Raw genomic sequence first — 24067 nt, 5'->3', positions numbered from 1 at the left:
CACCGCGTCCAGGCCGCCCGGGGGCGCCGAGCCGCGGCGCTGCGCTCCCTGCCGGGGCCGACCGAGCCCAGGGATCCCTGCGGCCCGCTGACCGCCCGTGCGCCCCCCAGCTCCACACGCACGCCTTTTTGCAGGTCGGCTGCCTCAGGTACCCAGATTTAGAAATGGAGGCTGTGGGCGCAGGTTCTGAGTACATTTCATTATAGGTAATCATGGTGAAAACCCTTTCCCGGCTTTCGGGAAAACGTAACCGGGGACGCACGACATTGGGAATGCAATCAGTGCCCCTGAAACGTACACTCCAACACGGTTAAGATGGCAGATTGGGTTAGTTTTCCCTCAAGCAAAATATTTTAAAATAAACATGCAACCGATTGCCCCGTTCGCGTTCATGTGAGCTGGAAGAGTTAGCAACTTGAGTTTGAAAAACTGGATTGTTAATCCAGGTGGGAAACTCATTAGATATGACGTACGCAACAATTGTCCTCTGTGTGTAACTAGTTATATATAACCGAACGCTTGTGTGCTAAACACACTTGTGTCCTAAATTATACTGTAGACATTACCTTAAATCAACCATACAAGGACTGGTTCTGGAAGTGCCTTGAGACAAGAAACTGCTTCAAGACTCCTGATTTAAATTCATGTAATTGCCCCACGTCTTTATATTTTTCAGAACTAGTTTAATGCCCATAGCGGAGGGGGCAACTTTAGTTGGAGGCATTACAATCATCTGAGGACTTGTGGAAGCAGACTGATGGGCCTTATTCCCAGAATTCTGGTGTTCATGCTTCTGGTCCAGGGAACCGTACTGCCATAAGCAACACAATTTTAATCAATAAAGCAATAGCCCATTTACACACTGCGGATCTTTGTCTGAGTTTAGATTCTCCAGCTCATCACCATATCGATTTTCTCTGCTTTTATTTTTGATTCTAAGAACTCAGATAGAATCTATAACAAACAGATAGAATCTATAACAAAGACCTGAATCCCTCTTTCTTCTTGCTCCTATTGAAGAAACCCACAAGACACAAGATTTCCTGTCCCAGAAGGGAAAGGATCATCTGGCCACTTGGGAAATGTATAACATTTATCTATCTTTGTGTTTACCTATATAACACCCAAACCATATGGTAAATGAAAACTGAAAGTCTTTGTCAATGAAAAGATAGGGAGACAAGAGGGGTGAGCTAATAAATTATATTCTGCTCCCATGAAAGGTGATTTTTTAAAAAAGATTTTATTTATTTATCAGAGAGAGAGAGGGAGAGAGAGCGAGCACAGGCAGACAGAATGGCAGGCAGAGGCAGAGGAAGAAGCAGGCTTCCTGCTGAGCAAGGAGCCCAATGTGGGACTTGATGCCAGGACGCTGGGATCATGACCTGAGCCGAAGGCAGCTGCTTAACCAACTGAGCCACCCAGGCGCCCCGAAAGGTGATTTTTAAAGTATCTAAAATTACCAGTTGTCCAAGCAAGTCTACCCAGCAAATATAGGGACTCTCTTGTTCTACCTTTAACAAGGGTCCACTGAACTAGTATGTGATTTAGGTCAGGAAAATTATAATCCTGTAAACATATAATCCTGTAAACATAATATGATAGGATAATACAGACTTGAAGTATAGTGGATACAGGGGATATTGGTTTAAAATAGAATATTAGTAACTGAAATAGAAAAGCATTTTATTTATTTAAATTTTAATTTATTTATTTGACAGAGAGAGAGAGCACAAGCAGGCGGAGCAGCAGAGGAAGAGGGAGAAGTAGGCTGTCCGCTGAGTAGAGAGCATGATTAGGGATGGATCCTAGGACCCTGACACCATGACGTGAGCTGAAGGTAGCCGCTTAACTGACTAAGCCAACCAGGTGCCCCATATAACATTTTAATAAAATAGGTGTTTAATTTATCATTATGAATACTACTTATTATTTTAAGATTTATTATTAATTAGAATAGAAATCTGTATTAATTAACCAAGATATCTTAAATTAGCATTCAACATGTTTAATGAAATGGAGTAGTTCTGAAAACATTTCATTACCTCATTGTTTATTTGCAAAACTAATTTTTTTGTGTTCATGAGGCATATATCACTTTCTTCTATTATAAATCCTTACATCTGACCTTCCCACCCATTTAAATTGCAAAATCTAATTTTAAAAAGGTCATTGGGAGGAAATCATCCTTAAAAGACTAAAGTTTCCTTTAAAAATTAAAACTGTTAAGTTTGTTGGCCTTCGTCAAACATGAAGTTCCTTTTTCTAGGTAGCTGATTTAGGGAGCAGTAAAAACACCTATCTGAAGGGTGGATCCTAATATTAAAAGAAAGCAGGTGGGTTTTCTTATGGTAGCTTATTTTACCCCCACCCCCACTTTTTTACTCTTTTTTTTTTTTTTGCCGAAGATGTATTGCATTTCTAGTATCTCCAGAATAAAATAATGGATAATAGATGTAAACTCTGGGATCGATGAACTCAGTCTTGGAAACCTAATCACTGCTAGTACCTGACACTTGGTAGAAATCGTAGAAACTCAGTAAATGTTTGCCAAATGAAGGTATGAGGCTGTAAGACTGTGGGTTTTCACAGAGCATGCAAACTTCCGTACTGAAAATAATGTAAAGCGTGGAAACATAATAAATTGCCTGATAAATAAGGGTGTCTTCTTAGGAAACAAAGTCAGGTGTTTGGGCTTTAAGAGGTGGGGCTAGTATCGCGGGATAAGTTCCGGCACTCTACGAGAACAGCGGACTACAAATCCCAGAGTACCTCCCGGGCGCCGTCCCCGCAGGACTCGGGTTTCAGGGCCTTAGAAGCCCCAACGTCTTTCGCCGGTTGCATGATGGGATCTATAGTAAGACATGCTTTGCGGGGCATTTATATTGTCTTGCTTCTCTCTTGAGCCTGTCTTTTCCTCAACCTCCAGATCCGTGCTTTCAGAAAGTTTAGCCATTCTAACAGCCTGTGACTGTTAGTGGAGTTTCGCTGTTTCCCCGCATTCCCGGCGTGGTACTCTGGACAACCTCGGAAAAGCGTACTGGCGACCTTACGGAGCACCAAGTTCAATGCTCTTGAAGGGTTGTTCGCCTTTGGGTCTCAACCCTAAATTTTCAGTTATAAACACTTTTTAGATAATTATAGTTCAAGTTTGCATAAGGGGTCCCTGAGACAAACCCGTGGGTTGAATTTCGGGTCAGCAAACTGGTGACCCGATTGCCAATTCCGCGTCGCGCACGCAGTAGGCCCACGCCACCGACCCCTCCACTAGGCGGCGCGCGCGGGGCAGGTGAGCCGTGAGGCGCACGCAAGCAGTGGCGGTACTGCGCATGCTCAGTGCGCCGGCACAGGTTTCCGCAGTAGAGTGGGCAGCTACGCCGCGGCGTCCGGGCTCTCCAGCAGCGCCGACGCTCTGGTGTTCTTACGGTCCTCGGCCTCCGCTGGCAGCGGGCGTCCCTCCGCTCCGCGACTTCCCGGCCGTGGCTCTAGCGCGCCCGGATCTGGCCCCCTGCCCCGCGAAGATGGCTGCCGTACGCCGGGCCCGCAGTTACTGCCGCTGCCTGGTGCGCTTCTCCGACCGAGAACTCTGCTAAGCCCCGTTGCAGCAGACGGGCAGGAGTAGACACCCGGACACCCAGCACACCTCCTCGGGGGAGCGGTGCAGAGGGGGCGCGGAGAGCCCCTCGACCGCGGCCGGCTGCCCCGCCAGCATGGTAACCCGGGAGGGGGGACTCGGAGGGATACTGTGAGGCGGGAGTGCGGTCTGCGGAAGGGGGTAGGCCTGGGAGGAGCCCCGAGAGAGCGGGAAGTGGAGACTGGGAGGAGTGGGAACTGCTCGGCCGCCACCCACTGTAAGGCCCTTGGCCTGAGCGGCCGTGGAGCGGATGCCAGCCCTGACCGCTCCCCGAGGTTCCTTCCAGCTGAAGTCCCCCGCCCCCCAGCCCCCCGCGGCCCCCGGTAGCCGGGACCCGATGTGAGGAAGAGCGGGTGTGCAGGAGAGCAGAGAAAAATGCCTTTTCTTGGTTCGCTGAGGACAGCGAGCCAGTCTTACTCTCCTCTAGGGATTTTATCCAAAGCAATAAGGATAGGTTGAGGTGAGCCGTAGCAGGTCTGAAACTGGAGGGCGGGGAAGGGGGGAGGGAAGCCTTGGCAAACGGAGACACTTGTTGATTTATTCCCCCTCCGGAAAGCAGTACCCACGGAGAAGCCGTTCAGATCCTTTAGGGAGTCCTGGGGTTGGGACGCACCTGCCCCGTGACGCGTCATTGCCGAGGGTAGGATGTTGGCAGGCGGTCCTGGCTGGGTGGGATCAGAGAGATTATGTCTCACCTCCGAGCGGTGAGGGCCTGAGCAGCGTCAGGGCGGACCAAATGGAGAGGGACTGAGTTAAGCTCCAGAAATTGACCACGCAAATTCCATGGGACTGTTTGCATGCTGGAATCTGTAGTCTCTGCTCTGTGCTACCTTTCTTTGGCTTTGAATAAATTTCCCATCTGAGAAACTAATCTCTAGCTAGGATTAAATGAATCAAGTGTGAAGTGATACCAGAATAATGAGTTCATCGCAGACAGTCAAGTATTTATTGAATAAGTGGATGACTGAAAGAATTTATTGTATTAAGTTAACCTGGAGGATAGAAAAAGCAGTAATTGTGCCCTTCAACTTTCAGAAGTGGTTCTCTGACCAGGATTAAGCACTTAATTTCTTATATTTCGTTAATCCTGTTTGTAAAACAGGAGTAAAATGATGGAGACGGTTGAACTGCTCACGCAAAAGGTGCTGCTTATGTCAGACTCAGTTATGAAAAATAACGTGAAAATCTTTGGGTGACAGCTGGGGACCTATTTATCTCAGTTGGCATTTGAGTTGGCAAAATGTAGTAAAACCCCCAACTTACATAGTCATCATACGGCCAGAATTAAAGTAATAAAGGATTGGAATTCAATAATAACAGGAACTCAGGGGAGAAGATGGCTTTCTGTATTATTGATTTCTCATTTCTTTTCCTCATCCTTGAGATATGCACAATTGGTTAATTTGGGATTTTTTTTTTTTTTTTGAGCACTTACTAGTAGGCTGGCATAATTTTAGAGTCCCAGCACAATATTAGATCTTCAGTATAACCAGATAAAATCACCAGAGGTCATTTATGGTAAACTTTTAATCATAGATTCTCATATATGAAAAGGGACCTCAGAGGTTCCCATATCCAACACCCTCTCTTTACAGGTGTGAAAGCTGAGGCCTGGTCAGGCTTTTACTATAACTCCAGCAATGTATTTGGCCCTCTGAGATGACTGATGCTTGTTCCCAACACACTGACTCTAGGGAAGAGACAAAATGTTAATACAAATATTAGATGCTATGATACAAGCACAAGTTTTGTAGGCAAACAAAGGCAATTCAGAAGACCAGAAAGTCCTTTTTATTGGGATAGCCCCTGACTGGGACCTTGAAGGATGAGAAATAGCCAAATGAGGAAGAAATTATTCCAGGTAGAGAGAGCAAGCAGCATATGCTAGAGCTTGATGCTGGAGAGAGCAGAGAAAGCTGTTGAAAGAAGTCACTTAGGCATGACTGCTAGGACAGAGCTAGAAGGCTGAGTTACTAAGGGGATACCCTAGAGAGCTCAGGTCCCCACACATTAGCTGTACTTAAGTTAGTCTCTTACTGGAGAATGGAAAGAGCCTTTTCAGTGGGATCTATAAATTCAAAGTCCTTCATTATTATTTTCCTATTATTAGGAAAGCTTCCAGCTTAGATACTAAAAATAAATATTTGATAATACATTCATGCTTCAATTTTCCAGTTTTCTGGAAATCAATTCAGAATCTTGACCTCTTTCATTTATTTTTTCATTATTTTGTCCTTTACAGTGTGCCTAGCATTTACTTACACCATCCAGTTCAAGTCTTAAAGGCACCTCTGCTCTGAGCCTGGTGGTCAGAGATAAGAAGCAGGGCTTATTTATGTTGCTCTGTGAAGTACTACACGTCCATCTGGTGACCAGGTTCAAAAATGTTTGTTAGTGTAAATGTTTTTACCCTAGAAACAAACTACAATGAAAATCTACAATTATCAACTTATATCTTTGGAACAAGTGAAATTGGTTTTATAATTTCTTACTTCTCACCCTCAGGTTATTTCCCCTATTGCTACATTACGGGACTGAACACATGATGTGTTGAGCAAGTCCCATTTGTTAATAAGTCTGTTAGCTAACACACTGACCTGAGGCAACATGTCATTTTCCCTGGAAGGTAGAATTCAGTTTAATTTAGCAAACATATGTTGAGAATACAAGAATAAAATGCAAGGAAATTGACCTGAAACCTGTACTAAATGCCCCAGGCCATGCACAGTAATTTTAGTCCAGTCTTACTCCACTTTAAATCAATTCAATATATAAAAGCCTGGGTTTGTGAAATAGAACAGGCTTCTTTACAAAAACATTCACTATTACATGTCTTTGATTAATGAGCTTTCCTAGGACATTTAAAATAATAAATGGACAAAAGTCATATTTGCATATTGGTAACATGCCAGTCATGTAAAAGGAAGGACATCCAAATATGGGCTAAAAATAGTCAAATTTTAAGTGATCCATAAAACAAAACTATTTGCTGAATGCTATGCTGCAGCTACATGTTATTTTTTGAAGCAAAGTTGTTTTAAATCACCTACTAGAACATTTTAACCAGAGCCCAGTGAAGTTGTTTGTTCTACAGGATTACTAAAGTATCAAATCATTAAACTTCAGCAGTGAAGGAGATACCTAGAGAGAAGCAACTAAATATTTCATTGGGCAGGTAGCTCAAGGAGATGTGGATTACAAAGGGAAACTGATGTTCCCATATTCCTGATGATTGTTTCCGATTTTTCTCCCCTCAGGCAGAAGCTGAGGAAGATTGTCATTCTGATACTGTCAGAGCAGAAGATGATGAAAACGAAAGCCCTGCTGAAACAGATCTGCAGGCACGTTTCTTCAAGTGTATATTTAATTCTTATTCCATTGCTTTCCACATATAAGCAAAAATTGGTCTTCCTTATGAAGATTTATCAGTTCTTTGTTTTTTAAAATTACGTATGTATTTAAGTACATAAGTACATACCCCCAATATGGGGCTCAAACTCACAGCCCCCAAGATCAAAAGTCGCATGCTCTTCTGACTGAGCCAGGCAGGTGCTCCAAGATTTATTGGTTCTTATTTGTATTGAATTTCACTGTATTTTCTTTCTTTCTTTCTTTTTTTTTTTTTTTTAAGATTTTATTTATTTATTTGACACAGAGAGACAGAGATAGCAAGTAGGCAGAGCAGCAGGTGGGGGGTGGGGGGGCAGGCTCCCTGCTTAGCCGAGAGCCTGATGCGGGGCTCCATCCCAGGACCCTGGGATCATGACCTGAGCTGAAGGCAGAGGTTTAACCCACTGAGCCACCCAAGTGCCCCTTAACTGTATTTTCATATTGGTTTACAGAATATGTAAATTAAAGCTGTGTTACAGATTTTTTTTTTTTTTAAGATTTTATGTATTTATTTGACAGAGAGAAAGAGATTACAAGTAGGGTGAATAGCAGGCAGAGGGACAGGAGAAACAGCAGGGAGTCCAGTGTGGGACTTGATCCCAGGACCCTAGGATCATAACTGAGCCGAAGGCAGACGCTTAACAACTGAGCCACCAAGGTGCCCAGATTTTCTTTTCTTTTTTTTTTAAACCGTTTGTCTACATGTAATTATAGTATCATTGGCTGTATTCCCTGTGCTGTTCTTTTCATCTGTGACTTATTTATTTATTTATAATTTTTTAGATTTATTTTTAAAGATTTTATTTATATATTTGACACAGATCGCAAGTAGACAGAGAGGCAGGTAGAGAGAGAGGGGGAAGCAGGCTCCCCACTGAGCAGAGAGCCCAATGTGGGGCTGGATCCCAGGACCCTGAGGTCATGACCTAAGCTGTAGGCAGAGGCTTAAACTTGAGCCACCCAGGCGCCCCATGTGACTTATTTATTTTATAACTGGAAGTTTGTACTTCTTAATCCCCTTCACCTTTTTGCCCTTTGCCCCCTTGTCCCCTCTACCAGCCATTGTTTCCTCTCTGTATTTATGAATCTGTTTCTGTTTTGTCTGTTCATTTAGTTTTTTTTTTTAGATTCTGCATATAAGTGAAGTCATATAGTATTCGTCTTTTTCTTACTTGACTTAGCATTATATCACCTACATCCATCCATATTGTCAAAAATAGCAAGATCTTACTCCTTTTTGTTGCTGAGTAATAATTTATTATGTGTATGTACACACATACATACTGACACATACATATAACATTTTTATCCATTTATCTATTGATGGATACTTTAGGTTGCTTCCATATCTTGGCTATTTTAAACTGCTACAAAAATAAATGTACATATAACTTTTTTTTTTTCGAGGTACATGTATTGTTTTCAAATTACTGTTTTAGTTTCCTTTGGATAAATACCCAGTAGTGGAATTACTGGATTGTATGCTATTTCAATTTTTATTTTTTTGAGAAACTTCCATGCTGTTTTCCACAGTGGTTGGAACAATTCACAGGGTGCCCTTTTTCTCTATATCCTAATCAACACTTGTTACTTCTTATCTTTTTGATACTAGCCATTCTAACAGGTGTGAGGTGATAACTTATGTTTTGATTTGCATTTCCCTGATAATTAGTGATGTTGGACATTTTTTTTTTTTTTTTAGAGATTTTATTTATTTGACAGAGATCACAAGTAGGCAGAGAGGCAGGCAGAGAGAGAGGAGGAAGCAGGCTCCCCGCTGAGCAGAGAGCCTGATGCGGGGCTCGATCCCATGACCCTGAGATCATGACCTGAGCTGAAGGCAGAGGCTTTAACCCACTGAGTTACCTGGGTGCCCAGATGTTGAACATCTTTTCATGTACCGGTGGGCCATTGTCTTTTTTTAAGAAAAATGTCTATTCAAGTCCTCCACCCATTTTTTTTTTTAAGGTATTTTTGTTTGTTTGTTTTTTGACAGAGAGATCACAAGTAGGCAGAGAGGCAGGCAGAGAGAGAGGGGGAAGCAGGCTCCCCACTGAGCAGAGAGCCCCATGTGGGGGTTGATCCCAGGACCCTGAGATCAAGACCTGGGCCGAAGGCAGAAGCTTAACCCACTGAGCCACCCAGGCGCCCCCTACCCATTTTTATTTTTTTATTTTATTTTATTTTATTTTATTTTTTTAAAAGATTTTATTTATTTATTTATTTGTCATAGAGAGAGAAGCGAAAGCAAGCACAGGCAGACAGAGTGGCAGGCAGAGGCAGAGGGAGAAGCAGGCTCCCCGCCAAGCAAGGAGCCCGATGCGGGACTTGATCCCAGGACGCTGGGATCATGACCTGAGCTGAAGGCATCCGCTTAACCAACTGAGCCACCCAGGCGTCCCCCCCCCTACATTTTTAAAGGGATTATTTGTTTTGTTAGTATTGAGTTGTATAAATTCTCTATATATTTTGGATTATTTGCAGATCTCTTCTCCCATTAGTAGTTGCCTTTTTTCTGTTGATTGTTTCCTTTGCTATGGAGAAGCTTTTTATTTTGATGTAGTCCCATTAGTTTATTTTTGTTTTTGTTTCTCTTACCTAAGGAGACATATCCATAAAGATGTTAGTAAGGCCAATGTCTAGGAGATTACTGCCTTTGTTTTCTTCTAGGAGTTCTGTGGTTGCAGGTCTCACATTTAGATCTTTGAGTTTATTTTTGTGTGTGATACGAGAAAGTGGTCCCGTTTCATTCCTTTGCATGTAGCTGTCCAGCTTTCCCAGCACCATTTATTGCAGAGACTGTCTTGTCCCCCTGGCATATTCTTGCCTCCTTTGTTGTAGATTGACGATTTAAGTGTGGGCTTATTTTTGGACTCTTTTCTGTTCTGTTGATCTTTAGATCTGTTTTTGTCCCAGTCTCATACTGCTGTGATTACCGTAGCTTTGTATTATATCTTAAAATCCAGAGAGTTATGATACCTCTTCAAACTTTGTTCTTTCTCAAGATTGCTCTTCAGGGTCTTTGTCGTTCCATATGAATCTTAGGGTTTGTTCTAGTTCTGCGAAAAATACTATTGATATTTTAGCAGGGATTGCATTGAATCTGTAGATTTGATTTGGATAGTGTGGACATTTGTAATAGTATTAATTCTTCTAATCCATGAGCATGGGATGTCTTTCCATTTATTTATATTGTCTTCCATTTCTTTCATCAGCATCTTACAGTTTTTAAAGTATAGCTCCTTCACCTTTTGGTTAAGTTTATTCCTAGATAATTTCTTTCAGGTGTAGTTGCAGATGGGATTGTCTTCTTAATTTCTCTTTTGTTACTTTGTTCTTAGTGTACAGAAATGTAGCAGATTGCTATATATTCATTTTGTATCCTGCAACTTTATTAAATTCATTTATTACTCAAATAGTTTCTTGGTGGAGCCTTTAGGGTTTCCTATATATATCTGGAAATAGTGACAGTTTACTTCTTCCTTACCAATATGGATAATTTTTTAGTTATTTCTTTTTTTTTTTTTTTTCTTAGAGATAGAGAATGCACACGTGTTGGGGGGTACAGGGAAGAAGGAGACAATCCCAAGCAGGCTCTGTGCCCAGCATGGAGCCTGCCACAGGGGCTTGATCCCATGGCGCTAAGATCATGACCTGAGCCAAATTCAAGACTTCAACTGACTTAACCAACTAAGCCACCATGCACCCCATGGATACCTTTTATTTCTTGTTTGATTGCTGCCACTGGCACTTCTAATACTATGTTGAATGAAAGTGGTGAGTGGGCATCCTTGTCCTGTTCCTGATCTTAGGGGAAAAGCTTTGGATTTTTCACCACTGAGTATGGTATTAGCTGTGGGTTTGTTATATAGGACCTTTATTATGTTGACGTATGTTCCCTTTAAACCCATTTGTTCAGGGAGTTTTTATCGTGAATGGATGCTAAATTTTATCAAATACTTTTTCTGCATCTGTTGAGGTGATCATACGGTTTTTATACTTCCTCTTGTTAGAGTGAAGTATCGCATTGATTTGCAGATATTGAATCAGACCTTTGCATCCCTAAAATAAATTCCATTGATTGTGGTGCCTGATCCTTGTAATGTATTACTGAATTCAGTTTGCTAATATTTTGTTGAGGATTTGTACATCTGGGGTCATCGGGTGACCTATAGTTTGGCCTGTAGGTTTTTTTTTTGTAATTTTCCTTTTCTTTGTTGGTGTCACAGTAATGCCAACCTTGTAGAGTAAATTTGGGAAATTTCCTTCCTGTTCTGTATTTGAAATGGTTTGAGAAGAATAGGTATTAATTCTTCTTTAAACGCTTGATAGGAAAAAAAAAAATGGTTGAAATTCACCTGAAAAGTCATCTAGTCTTGGACTTTTGTTTGTTGGGAGTGTTTCGATTACCAGATCAAATGTGTTAGGATAATTGATCTGTTCAAATTTTCTATTCTTGATTCAGTTTTAAAGACTGTATTTTTCTAGGACTTTATCATTTCTTCTACTTGTTGTCCAATTTTTGGCATATGCTTTTTCATAATATTATCTTGCAATTCTTTGTATTTTTTTGATGTCCGTTATTATTTCTCCTCCTTCATTTCTGAAGTTACTTGAGTTCTGTTTTTGTTTTGATGAGTCTGGCCAATTTTTCCCCCCCAAAAAACCAGCTCTTCATCTCATTAATTGTTTCTATTGGTTTTTTACTCTGTTTCATTTATGTCTGCTTTGATCTTTATTATTTCCTTCTTTGTACTAGCTGTGGGCTTTGTTCTTTTTATGGTTCCTTTAGATGTCAGGTTAGATTGTTTGAGATTTGTCTTATTTCTTGAGTAGAAACTTGTATCACTATAAATTTCCCTTTTAGAACTACTTTCACCTGCATCCCAAAGATTTTACACCATTGTATTTCCATTTTCATTTGTCTCCCATGTATTTTTTTTATTTCCTCCTTGATTTCTTTGTTGATTTGTTGGTTGTTTAGTCATGTGTTATTTAGTCCCTTATGTGGTTATTGTTTTCCCTTTTTTTCCCTTGTAACTGATTTCCATAGTGTTGTGGTCAGAGAAAATGCTTGATAATAATTTCAGGCATTTTATTTTTTTATTTTTTATTTCAAATCCAACATAGTTAATGTACAGTATTATATTAGTTTCAGGTGTATAATATAGTGATTCAACAATTTCAGACATCATCCAGTGCTCACGAGATCAAGTCCACTCCTTAACTCCCATCACCTGTTTCACCCATCCTCTCATCCACCTCTCCTCTGGTAACTCTCTCAAGCTTTTCAAATTTATTGAGACTTATTTTGTGGCCTAGCATGTGATTGGTCTTGGAGGGCATTTCATTTACACATGAAAATCTATACAGTTACATACAGAACTTAACAGATTGTACTTCACAGATACATACAGAACATACAAAATCAATAGATTTTGGTTGAAATGTTCTGTATGTATCTGTTAAGTCCTGCTGGTCTCCTGTGTTGATTGATTTTTTGTTGTTGTTGATTGACTTTTGTTTCCTTACTGTTTTTCTATCTGGATGATCTGTCCATTGATGTAAATAAGGTGTTCACGTCCCCTACTATTATTGTGTTACTGTCCATTTTTTCTATGTTAATATTTGCTTTATATATTTAAGTTCTCCTATATTGGATGCATAGGTATTTGTAATTATATCTTTTTTGGATTGATCCTTTTATCCGTTTCACACTATTATATAGTACTTTTCTTTCTTTTTTTTTTTTAAGATTTTTATTTATTTATTTGACAAACAGAGATCTCAAGTAGGCAGAGAGTCAGGCAAAGAGAGAGAGGAAGGGAAGCAGACTCCCTGCTGAGCAGAGAGCCCGATGTGGAGCTCGATCCCAGGACCCTGGGATCATGACCTGAGCTGAAGGCAGAGGCTTTAACCCACTGAGCCACCCAGGTGCCCTACGTAGTACTTTTCTTTGCCGCTTACTACAGTCTTCATTTTAAAGTTTGTTTTGTCTGCTACAGGTATTGCTTCTTTCCCCCCCTTCCATTTGCATTGTATGTATTTTTCTCTCCCTTCACTTTTAGTTGTATGTGTCCTCAGATAAAAGGTTTTTTTTACTGACTAAAACAGACAATAGATAAATAAAAGATATACTTCATTGACTTATCTCTAAATACTTCTGTCACACTTTTATTTTATTCTTACAAATTATTTTTGTAAAAAAGGGAAGATACACTGTGAATTAAATATTGGCACATGGAAGTTGAAACTTGTTAAAGCTCTCAGCCTTGGCTATTGTGTTTTGTTGTCATCTTCATAGCTGAATAAATTATTTTTTCTTTTGGTAACAGTTTAATCCTATTACATAAAATAGATTTTGGAAAACAAATAGGCTTTTTTTTTGGGTTATAGTCTGATTTTTTAAAGTTTTTATTTTATTTTATTTTTTATTTTTTTAAAAGATTTTATTATTTATATATTTGACAGAGAGAGATCACAGGTAGGCAGAGAGGCAGGCAGAGAGAGAGAGAGAGGAGGAAGCAAGCTCCCTGCCGACCAGAGAGCCCGATGTGGGACTGGATCCCAGGACCCTGAGATCATGACCTGAACCAAAGGCAGCGGCTTAACCCACTGAGCCACTCAGGCGCCCCTAAGTTTTTATTTTAATTTCAGTTAGTTAACATACAGTGTTATGGGCTCCTGGGTGGCTCAGTTGGTTAAGCTACTGACTTTGGCTCAGGTCATGATCCTGGAGTCGTGGGATCGAGTCCCGCATCGGGCTGCCTGCTCAGCAGGGAGTCTGCTCCCACTGACCTCTTTCCTCTCATGCTCTCTCTCATTCTGTCTCTCTCTCTCTCTCAAATAAATAAATAAAATCTTTAAAAAAAAAAAACCCAACAACATACAGTGTTATATTAGTTTTGGGTATACTATACAATGATTCAACAATTCCATACATCACTTGGTGCTCATCATGACAAGTATACTCCTTAATCTCATCACGTGTTTAACCCATTTCTCTACCTACCTCCCTTCTGTTAGTCATCATTTTGTTCTCTATAGTTAAGAATTCTCTATAGGTAAGGGTTTGTCTCCCTCTCTTTTTTTCCCCCTTTGTTCTTTTGTTTTGTTTCTTAAATTTCACTTATGAATGAAATCATATGGCATTTGTCTTTTTCTTCTCTCACTTAGCATTAGACTCTCTAACTCCATTCATGTCATTATAAATGTCAAGATTTCATTTTTTTTTTTTTTTAAAGATTTTATTTTTTTGTTTCACAGAGATCACAAGCAGGCAGAGAGGGGTGGGGGGGAAACAGGCTCCCCGCTGAGCAGAAAGCCTGATGCGGGACTTGATCCCAGGACCCTGAGATCATGACCTGAGCCGAAGGCAGAGGCCCAACCCTTTGAGCCACCCAGGCGCCCCAAGATTTCATTCTTTTTAATGGCTGAATAATACTCCAGTGTCTATTTATACCACATCTTTATTCATCGATTGATGGATATACTTGGGCTGCTTCTGTATCTTGGCTACTGTACATTATTGCTGCTGTAGCCATAGGGGTGCATGTATCCCTTTGGATTAGTGTTTTTGTATTTTTTGGGGTAAGTACCCAGTAGTACACTTGCTGACTTGAAGAATAGTTATATTTTTAATTGTTTGAGGAGTTTCCAAACTGTTTTATACAGTGCCTGTACCAGATTACATTTCTACCAACAGTGCATGAGGGTTCCTTTTCCTCCGTGTCCTCACCAGCATCTGTTTCTTGTGTTGTTGATTTTAGCCATTCTGATGGTGTGAAGTGATACCTTATTGTAGTTTCTGTTTGCATTTCCCTGATGATGAGTGATTTGAGTATCTTTTCATGTCTTTTTTGGCCATCTGGATTTTTTCTTTGGAATAATGTCTGTCTTCTGCTCATTTTCAAATTGTACTATTTGGTTTTTTGGGGGTGTTGAGTTTTCTAAGTTCTTTATCTTTTTCGGACACTAACTGGTTCTTAATTGTGAATACGTCATTTGTAAATATCTTTTCCCATTACATAGGTTGCCTTTTAGTTTAGTTGATTGTTTCTTTTGCTGTGGAGAAGCTTTTTATTTTTTTAAGATTGATTTATTTTAGAGAGAGAGTGCATGGGGGAGGGGCAAGGAAGGGGGAAGGGGGAGAGAAATTTAAGCAGCCACCATACTTAGTGTGGAGCCCAATACAGGACTTGCTCTCACGACCCTGAAATCACAACCTGAGCTGAAACCAAGAGTTGGACGCTTAACTGACTCTGCCACCCAGGTGCCCCAGAGCTTTTTATTTTGATGTAGTCCCCCAATAGTTTATTTTTGCTTTTGTTTTCCTTACCTTAGGAGACTTATCTAGAAGAAAGTTGGTATGGCTAGTGTCAGAGGAAGTACTGTCTTTGCTCTTTTCTAGGGTTTTTAAGGTTTCAGATCTCACATGGAGGTCTTTAATCCATTTTGAATTTATGTTTGTGTAGGATATAAGAAAATGATGCAGTTTCCTTCGTTTGCATGTCACTATCCAGTTTTCCCAACACCATTTGTGAAGAGACGATTTTTTCCCCCATTGGATACTCTTTCCTGCTTTGTCAAAGATTAATTGACCATATAGCTGTGGGGTTTTCATATATGGCCTTAATTATGTTGACAAATGTTATCTCTAAACTTACTTTGTTGAGGATTTTAATCACGAATCGATGCTATACGTTGTCAAATGCTTTTTCTGCATCTGTTGAAACGATTATATGGTTCTTATCCTTCCCATTATTGATGCGATGTATCACATTGATTGATTTGCAAGTATTGAGCCACCTTGCAACCCAGGAATAACTCCTACTTGATTGTGGTGAATGATTTTTTTTTACTGTATTGTTAGATTCAGTTTGTTGGTGTCTGTTGAAGATTTTTGCATCTATGTTCATCAGGGATATTGACCTGTGGTTCTCTTTTTTAGTGGTGCTTTTATCTGGTTTTGTTATCAGGGTAATGCTGACCTCTTCATATGAATTTGGAAGTTTTCCTTCCTCTTCTACTTTTTGGAATAATTTAAAAAGAATAGGTATTATTCTTTAAATGTTTGGTAGAGCTTTGTGCAGCAGCACTATTAAAGCCAATGAAGTTTATCTTAGGCACAATTATTGCTAACTAAATGTTTGGTAGAATTCCCTGTGAAGCCATCTGGTCCTGGACTTTGTTTGTTAGGAGGTTTTCTTTCTTTCTTTTTTAATTTTTAACTGATACAGTTTCTTTGCTAATTATTAGTCTGTTCAATTTTCTTTTTCTTCCTTTTTGAGATTTAGTAGTTTATGTATTTCTAGGAATTTATGCATTTCTTCTAGATGTCTGTTGGCATATAGCTTTTCATAATATTCCCATAATTGTTTGTATTTATGTGGTATTGGTTATTTCTCCTCTCTCCTTTGTGGTTTTATTTGATCTTTTCTCTTTTTCTTGATAAGTCTGGCTAGAGAGTTATCAATTTTATGGATTTTTTTTTGCCAGACACTCTGCTCCTGGTTTCATTGATATGTTCTGTTGTTTTTTTTAGTTTCTTTATCATTTATTTCTGCTCTAATCTTTACTATTTCCTTCTTTTTGGTTTCAGGTTTTGGTTGTTCTTTTTCTAGCTCCTTTAGGTGTAAGGTTAGGTTGTTTATTTGAGATTTGTCTTGCTTCTTGAGGCGACCTACACTGCTATAAACTTACTTTTTAGAACCAATTTTGCTGCATCCCAAAGGTTTGGACAGTTGTGTTTCATTTTCATTTGTTTCCATGTACTTTTTAAATTTCTTCTTTTATTTCCTAGTTGACTCATTCATTATTTAGTATCATGTTATTTAATCTCCATGTATTTGTGGTCTTTCCAAGTCTTGTGTTTGACTTCTAGTGTCATCATGTTATGGTCAGAAAAGATGCATGGTATGACTCCACTCTTCTTGGCATTTGTTGAGGTTTGTTTTCTAGGCTAATATGTGATCTATTCTGGAGAATGTTCCATGTGCACTTGAAGAGAATGTGTATTCTTTCTCATTTTAATTCTTTTTTCTCTTCTGTTCAGCTTTATTACTTTCCATTACTCTGTTTCTTCCAGCTGCTGTTTGTTCCATCAAGTGTGTTTCTCATTTTGTTTATCAAATCCTTTATCTCTGTGTTATTCTTTATCTCTGTGTTAATGACTTCACTGATGTCTTTTACTCTTCTCGAGTCCAGTGAGTATCTTTATGATCATTACTTTATTCTCTATTTATATGTTTATATTTATTTATTTTGAATTTTAAATATTTATATTTATTTATATTTATTTTCGATTTATATCTCTATGATCATTACTAATTCTCTGTCAGGCAAGTTACTTATATCTATTTCACCTAAATCTCTGGCCATAGCCTTGTCCTGTTCTCTCATTTGGGACAAATCCTTCTGTCTTCTCATTTTGCCTGCCTCTGTGTGTTAGGAAAATCAGCTATGTCTCCTATTCTTGAGGGTGATGGCCTTATGAAGAAGAGGTCCTGTAGTGCCCTGCAGTCTAGTGTCTCCTGTTCCCCAGGGCCTGGTGCTTCAGGGAGTGTCTCCAATGTGTGCTCTGTGTACTCTGCTATTGTGTTCTGGCCGCTTTATCCTTCAGGCCAGTCTGCAGAGGCTCTTTTGGCTGTTATGGGCAGTGTTTGGTCCCTGGCCTGAATGTGTTGCATTTTAACCAGGTGTGCTCTGGTCTGCTTATGAAATGACAACTGTCACCACCGCCACCGGAACTGAGGCCCTATAAAACTCCTGGGTCAGGAAACGTGGTGTGAGCAGGGGTTTGGGCTACACTACTAGGGGAGAGGGGGCCTGCCACAATGGGACTGAGGCAGTTGTGAATGGGAGGGGTGGTACCGTGGATCATGGGGTGGTGGGGTTTGGTATAAGCAAGTTAGGTAGCAAGTGTCCACACTGTGCTCTCCCCTGTGTGCTAGTCTGTCTCTAGCCCTTCTCTACAATTGCAACTCCCTCCCCAGTGCAGTGCCCATGATCTCTTTCTCTCCCAAGCTGTGTCTCCACACTTCCTATCATCTTTGATGTTGCCTCTTCTCCACCTTTAGTTGTGGAGTTTGTTCTGCCAGTCTTCAGGTCAGTTTCTGAAGTATGTAGGTTGATTTGATAGTTATCTAGTTGTGTATTCGAGAGATGAAGCAATCCTAGTGTCCTCCTAATCTGCCACCATCTTTCACACTCTGAAGTGAGTCTCTTCTGGGCAACATATAGGTGGGTCTTATCTTTTTATCCATTCAACACCCTGTCTTTTCATTGGAGCATATAGTCCATTTACATTTAAAGTACTTGTTGATAAGTATACTCTTACTGCCATTTTGTTCATTGTTTTTTGGGTTTTGTAGCTTTTCTCTGTTCCTTTTTTCTTCTCTTGCTGTCTTCCCTTGTGACTGATAGCTTTCTTTAGTGTTATGTTTGGATTCCTTCCTCTTTATTTTTTGTGTCTCCATTATTTTTTTCATGTGTGTTTCCATGGATTCATTTATCACATCCTGTGCATATACCATTCTGTGTTCAGTTGATGGTCACTTAAGTTCAAATGCATTCTAAAGCACTAACTTTTCCTTACCCATTCCCTGTTCTTTGTATATGATGTCTTATTGTACATCTTTTTAATTTGTGTATCTCTTGCCTAATCTTTATAGATATAGTTGATTTTATTACAATAGTAGTTCAGCTTTCATGCTGGCTTCACAGGTAGGCTTAACCTATCTACCTTTACTGTATGTTTGCTTTTACCAGTGATTTTTTTTTCTGTTAATATTCTTCTAGATCTGACCTTTTCTTTCCACTTAAAGGATTATTTTTAACATTTCTTATAAGGCTGGTTTAGTGGTGATGAATTTCTTTAACTTTTTTCTATCTGGAAAACTCTCTCTTCCGTTCTGAGTATAGCCTTGCTGAGTAGAGTATTGGTTGTAGGTCTTTATTCCTTTCAGCACTTTGATCGTGGCATGCCACCCTCTTCTGGCCTGCGAAGTCTGCTGAAAAATCAGCTGATAGCCTGATGGCGTTTCCCTCATATGGAACTGTTTTCTTTGCTGCTTTTAAGATTCTGTCTTTATGGGTTAAGTGGGTTAAGCCGCTGCCTTCGGCTCAGGTCATGATCTGAGGGTCCTAGGATCGAGTCCCGCATCAGGCTCTGCTCAGCAGGGAGCCTACTTCCTCCTCTCTCTCTCTCTCTGCCTGCCTCTCTGCCTACTTGTGATCTCTCTCTGTCAAATAAATAAATAAAATCTTTAAAAAAAAAAAAGATTCTCTCTTTATACTTTTTGCCATTTTAATTATGGGCCTTGGGGTGGACTTCCTTGGGTTCATCTTGTTGGGGCTCTCTGTGCTTCCTGGACCTGGATGGGTATCTGTTTCCCTCTCCAGATTAGGGAAGTTTTCAGGGATTCTTGAAATGAATTGTTGTCCCCGCCTTCTGGAACCCCTATAATACAAATGTTATTACACTCAGTGATGTTGCTGAGGTCCCTTAACCCATACTTTTTTTTTTTTTTTTAATTTATTTGACAGAAAGAGAGAGAGAGGTCACAAGCAGGCAGAGAGGCAGGCAGAGAGAAGGGGAAGCAGGCTCACTGCTGAGCAGAGAGCCCGATGTGGGGCTCGATCCAAAAACCCTGAGATCATGACCTGAGCTGAAGGCAGAGGCTTAACCCACTGAGCCACCCAGGCTCCCCTAACCCATACTTTTTATTATTCTTTTTCCATTTTGCTCTTGAGCTTGGTCGCTTTACATTACCCTGTCTTCCACCTCACTGATCCATTCTTCTATGTCCTCTGATCTGCTATTGATTCTCTCTAGTGTATTATGCATTTAAGTTACTGAGTTCTTTGGCTCTGATTGGTTCTTTTTTATATTTTCTATCTCTTGGTTGAGTTTCCACTGATCTCACCCATTTTTAAGTTTGTTGAGTATCTTTATGACCAATACTTTGAACTCTTTATTAGGCACATTGCTTATCTTGTTTTCATTTAGTTTGTTTGTTTGTTTTCCCCGGGGGCGATTTTTGTCTTGTTCTTTCATTTGGGACATTTTCCTCTGTCTCCTCATTTTGTCTGACTCTCTGTGTTTCTTTTTATTAGATAGGTCAGTTACATGTCTTGGTCTTGAAAGTAGTAGTCTTGTGTGAAAGAAGTCCTGAGGTGCCCTGTAGCTCAGTCCCCTGGTCACCAGAACAGTCACGCCATGAGCAGTGTAGGCTGTGTTTGCCCCCCTCTATGGATAAGCTGTGATTGATACAGGCATGCTGGTGGGTTGGACTGCCCTCAGTCCACTGGTTTCAGTGATCTACTTCTTCCTGCAGGTGCCCTGGGCAGGTTTTGCTTCTGGTGCTGTTAGATGCCTGGTTCCCAGGAGCTTTATAGTTGTTGGAGTCAGTCTTCACAATGGCTGTCTGCAGTTAACTATTACTGACAGCAGCAGGCACACCAAAGGGCAGGGCTTGCTTCCTGCACTGCCAGCAAAGAGGCTGGCTGTAGGGATTGACATGTTATTGTGTGGGGTTATCTCCCTTCCCATGATAGGAGTCCCTGGGAGGTTTGCTGGTCCTGGTCAGGGCTGCCTTGCTGGCTGTAGCAGGCATAGAGCTGTTTTGGATGGGTGCCTACTAGGCTGGGAAGTCTACAGGTAAATGCAGCAGCTGGGCAAAAAGTGCTAGCAAGGGAGATGGATAGTGTTAGAATTAGCTCCTATTGCATCTAACTATCCAGGCTAGGGGAGGGAAGAAAAATGGCACCTACCAGCACTTTTGTTCCTGGAGAACTCTCCTGCAGATACCCACCCCTTTGGCACATGTCCTAGAATTAATTAATAAATTCCCTTTACATATATCCCAGCATTTGCAAAGTGCTATTTCCATGCTGTTTCCTGGTAGAGTTTTTAGTATGCTGGCCCTTTAAGTATGGAGACTCCTTTTCCAGTAGCTCTCTGGCTGTCCTGGAATTAAGCCTCACTGATTTTCAAAGCCAGATGTATTGGGGACTCCTTTTCCCAGGGCTGATGTGGAGTTTGAGCCCCTCGCCCCTCACTCCACTACGCTTGTGATATCCCTCCTGTTAGTTGTTAGTCTTCCTGGGGATTTGGTTCCCAACTGTATGTCTGCCCCTCTTACCCTTTGCGAGGTGGTCTTCTCTCTGTAACTAGCTGTGGAAGATCTGTTCTGCATCTTGAGGTCATTTATGGAATGAGTTGTGGTAGATGTTGTCTTGGTATGTCTGTCGGAAAGGTGAGCTCAGGATCCTTCCTTGCACCAGCTTCCACAAGCAGCAGATCCAGTCTATCCCTCACTACTGTTTCTGGGTGCTTTGGATGATACCAGAGTATCACAGGTTCCTTATGGGTGCTTTCCTACAGATACGTGACTTTCGTGGAATTGTTGTTGGTAATTTATGGACCCCTGAGATTCACTTGGTTTCTAAAAGGTCAATGCCTCTGAATTTATTAGCAGAAGCCCAAAGGGAGAAAAAACTTGTTCAAATGTTAACACCTTTGCAAAGGTCTTAATTCAGTATTTTGTTATATTTTCCATTGAACAGATGTGTAGTGATGCACAAATTATTTTCTTATTCTGGAAATTTTGAAAGTGCTCACACTGAAGATAGTAATTGCTGTTATGAGGTTCGATATATGAGTTTAAAATGTTCCAAATAAGACATAACTTAAAACCCATCACCTTAAAAAGATTGACAGATTTGATCACCTAGAAGTTAAAACCTATATATAGAAGAGACATCATAAATCAAGAGAAATGATTAGCTAGGAGAACTGTTTACTGTGTACTGGCAGAGAATTGAAACCCACCCCTAGTATATGGAACATCCTTATAAATTAATACAAATGACACAAGATAGAAAGATATGAATGGACAACTAATGGAAAAAATAATATAAATGGCTATTAAATATTTGAAGAGATAGTCTCATGATTTATAAAATACAGATTAAATCTACACTGAGATTTTTCTTAATCAGATTGGTGAACAGTGCCCTTTGTTGTCCAGTCTTTGAGGACATTCAAGCAGTGCACATGAAGTGTAAATTGCTACAGCTTTTTTGGAGGGCAGACTAGCAACATGGAACAAGATGAAAAACATACATTTCCTTTGATCAGGCAGTTCTTTTTTAAAGATTTATTTATTTTGAATAAGGGTACATGCACGTGTGAGTTAGGGGGAGGGGCAGAGAGGGAGAGAGAATCTCAAGCAGACTGCCCACTGAGTATTGAGGAGCCCCATGTGGGGCTGGATCTCACACAACCCTGAGATCATGACCTGAGCAGAAATCAAGAGTCAGACACTTAACTGATTGAGCCACCCAGACGCCCCTGATCAAGCAATTCTATTTCTAGAAAATTAATCTTAAGGAAATGATGGGGAAACTGAGTAAATATAAATGTACAAGAATGTTTATTATAGCATTATATGAAAAAATAGACCACAACCTAAATATCCGTCATTTGTATTAAGTAATGGTACATTCATACACTGAAATAACTGCAGTCATTTAATAGGATGGGGCAAATCCTTGTGCATTAAAATAGAAAAATATTCATTGTAGCTACATTAGTGTATCTTACTGAATTTACAAGCTTTGTAATACTTACTTGGAATATATCATCTAGCAGATATTCAGTGTTTACTAAAGATTCTGTAGAGCAAATGTGTCTGTTTTGTGTTAGAAGCAGGTGGGTGGGAACCAGAACTGTTCAGAATGGCAAGAAAAGTTATTTTTAAAACTTACATATTTTATATATGCCTCTTCAAAAAAAACACAAACAAACTAGGAATAATATACACAGTTGTATTGATAACGGCCTTCTTTGGGAGAAGGAGTATTTCAAGTTGGGATCCCAGAGAACAGACTTTAAAGTAGAAACTATGATGAGGAAAGTGTACTAGGGAGTTCTTTTGGGATCTACACGTATGGAAGAGGGAGAGGGAGGAGGCCAGAGTGGGCAGAGGGAGAAGTCTGGCTGCTGTACCGTCTTAATGGACTGCCTCAGCCAATTCTGTGGGAGTTCTGAGTATGGTGGAACCAGAGCCTTTCACACTTTTATCAGCTGTTGATCAGTCATTGGGTAGCGATTGCCTGGGAAGAGGCGTGATCTTGCGTAGGCCATGCCCACATGGGCTGACAGCTGAGGGCTGTTTCTGTAGCAGTCCCAGCATTCAGGCAGATCAGTGCCTTCATTCCTGAAGGGATCTGGGCAGCACAGAAGAGTCCACCACACTGGGGAACTTCAGTTTCTATATTCAGAATTTTTTATGACATATATTAGAGAAAATAGTTCCTTTTAAAAAAAAGAGAATCCTTTTGAAAGAAAGACTTAGGGTTCAACCACAGAATTATTAACAGTACTTTCCACGTCTAGTAGATGATGTATTCCAAGTAAACAAATGTTTGAAAGCTTTTATGTTCAGCCCTTAGGAGATGGCTTATCTTTCCAACTCTAACCAGAGCTTGGTTTTCTGATACCATTAGATTTTTCCCATATAGACAATCAGGCAACTTTTCATGATTTTTTTTTTTTCGAAGATTTAAGCAGAACAGTATTTTAGAAGGTAACATGTTGAATGGATATTGATTTAGTAATTTAAAAGACCATGTTTCCTAGTCTTAAGTATGCATTTATATGGAAATTGATATCGGGCCTGTTGATAAACTGTCCGGGGTTGAGCTGCTCTTCCTTGATGAGCCCTAAAGTCCTTTTCTTTCCTTAGGCACAGCTCCAGATGTTCCGAGCTCAGTGGATGTTTGAACTTGCTCCAGGTGTAGGCTCTAGCAATTTAGAAACTCGGCCTTGCAGAGCATCAAAAGGCTCTTTACTGAAAGCACCAGACACCAAAGGAAAGCAAGAACTGGCAAAAGAAGAAAAGTTAAGTATTATGGACATTGTGACAAAGGAACTTTTTTTTTTCAATTATACATGAGAGTTTTTAGAGTCGTAAATAAGTGATCATTGTAATTGTATTCTGGTGACATAAGCACGTACCTTATGAAATAAAACTTTTC

At 40.2% G+C, this 24067-nt stretch overlaps 1 protein-coding gene across 1 annotated transcript in view; it reads left to right on the top strand.

Moving 5' to 3' along the window:
- Nucleotides 1-3630: 3630 nt before the first annotated feature.
- FBXO9 (F-box protein 9) overlaps nt 3631-24067 on the top strand; it is a 41124-nt gene continuing 20687 nt past the window's right edge. Inside the window, exons 1-3 of the mRNA XM_059400235.1 lie at nt 3631-3713; nt 6892-6975; nt 23776-23931. Coding sequence (XP_059256218.1) covers nt 3711-3713; nt 6892-6975; nt 23776-23931 — 243 coding nt within the window. The 5' untranslated portion in view covers nt 3631-3710. The remainder of the gene's footprint in view (nt 3714-6891; nt 6976-23775; nt 23932-24067) is intronic.

This window comes from Mustela nigripes, chromosome 5 (genome assembly GCF_022355385.1).
Source record: "Mustela nigripes isolate SB6536 chromosome 5, MUSNIG.SB6536, whole genome shotgun sequence".
Lineage (NCBI taxonomy): Eukaryota > Metazoa > Chordata > Mammalia > Carnivora > Mustelidae > Mustela > Mustela nigripes.
This window is presented reverse-complemented; position numbering and strand designations above follow the sequence as displayed.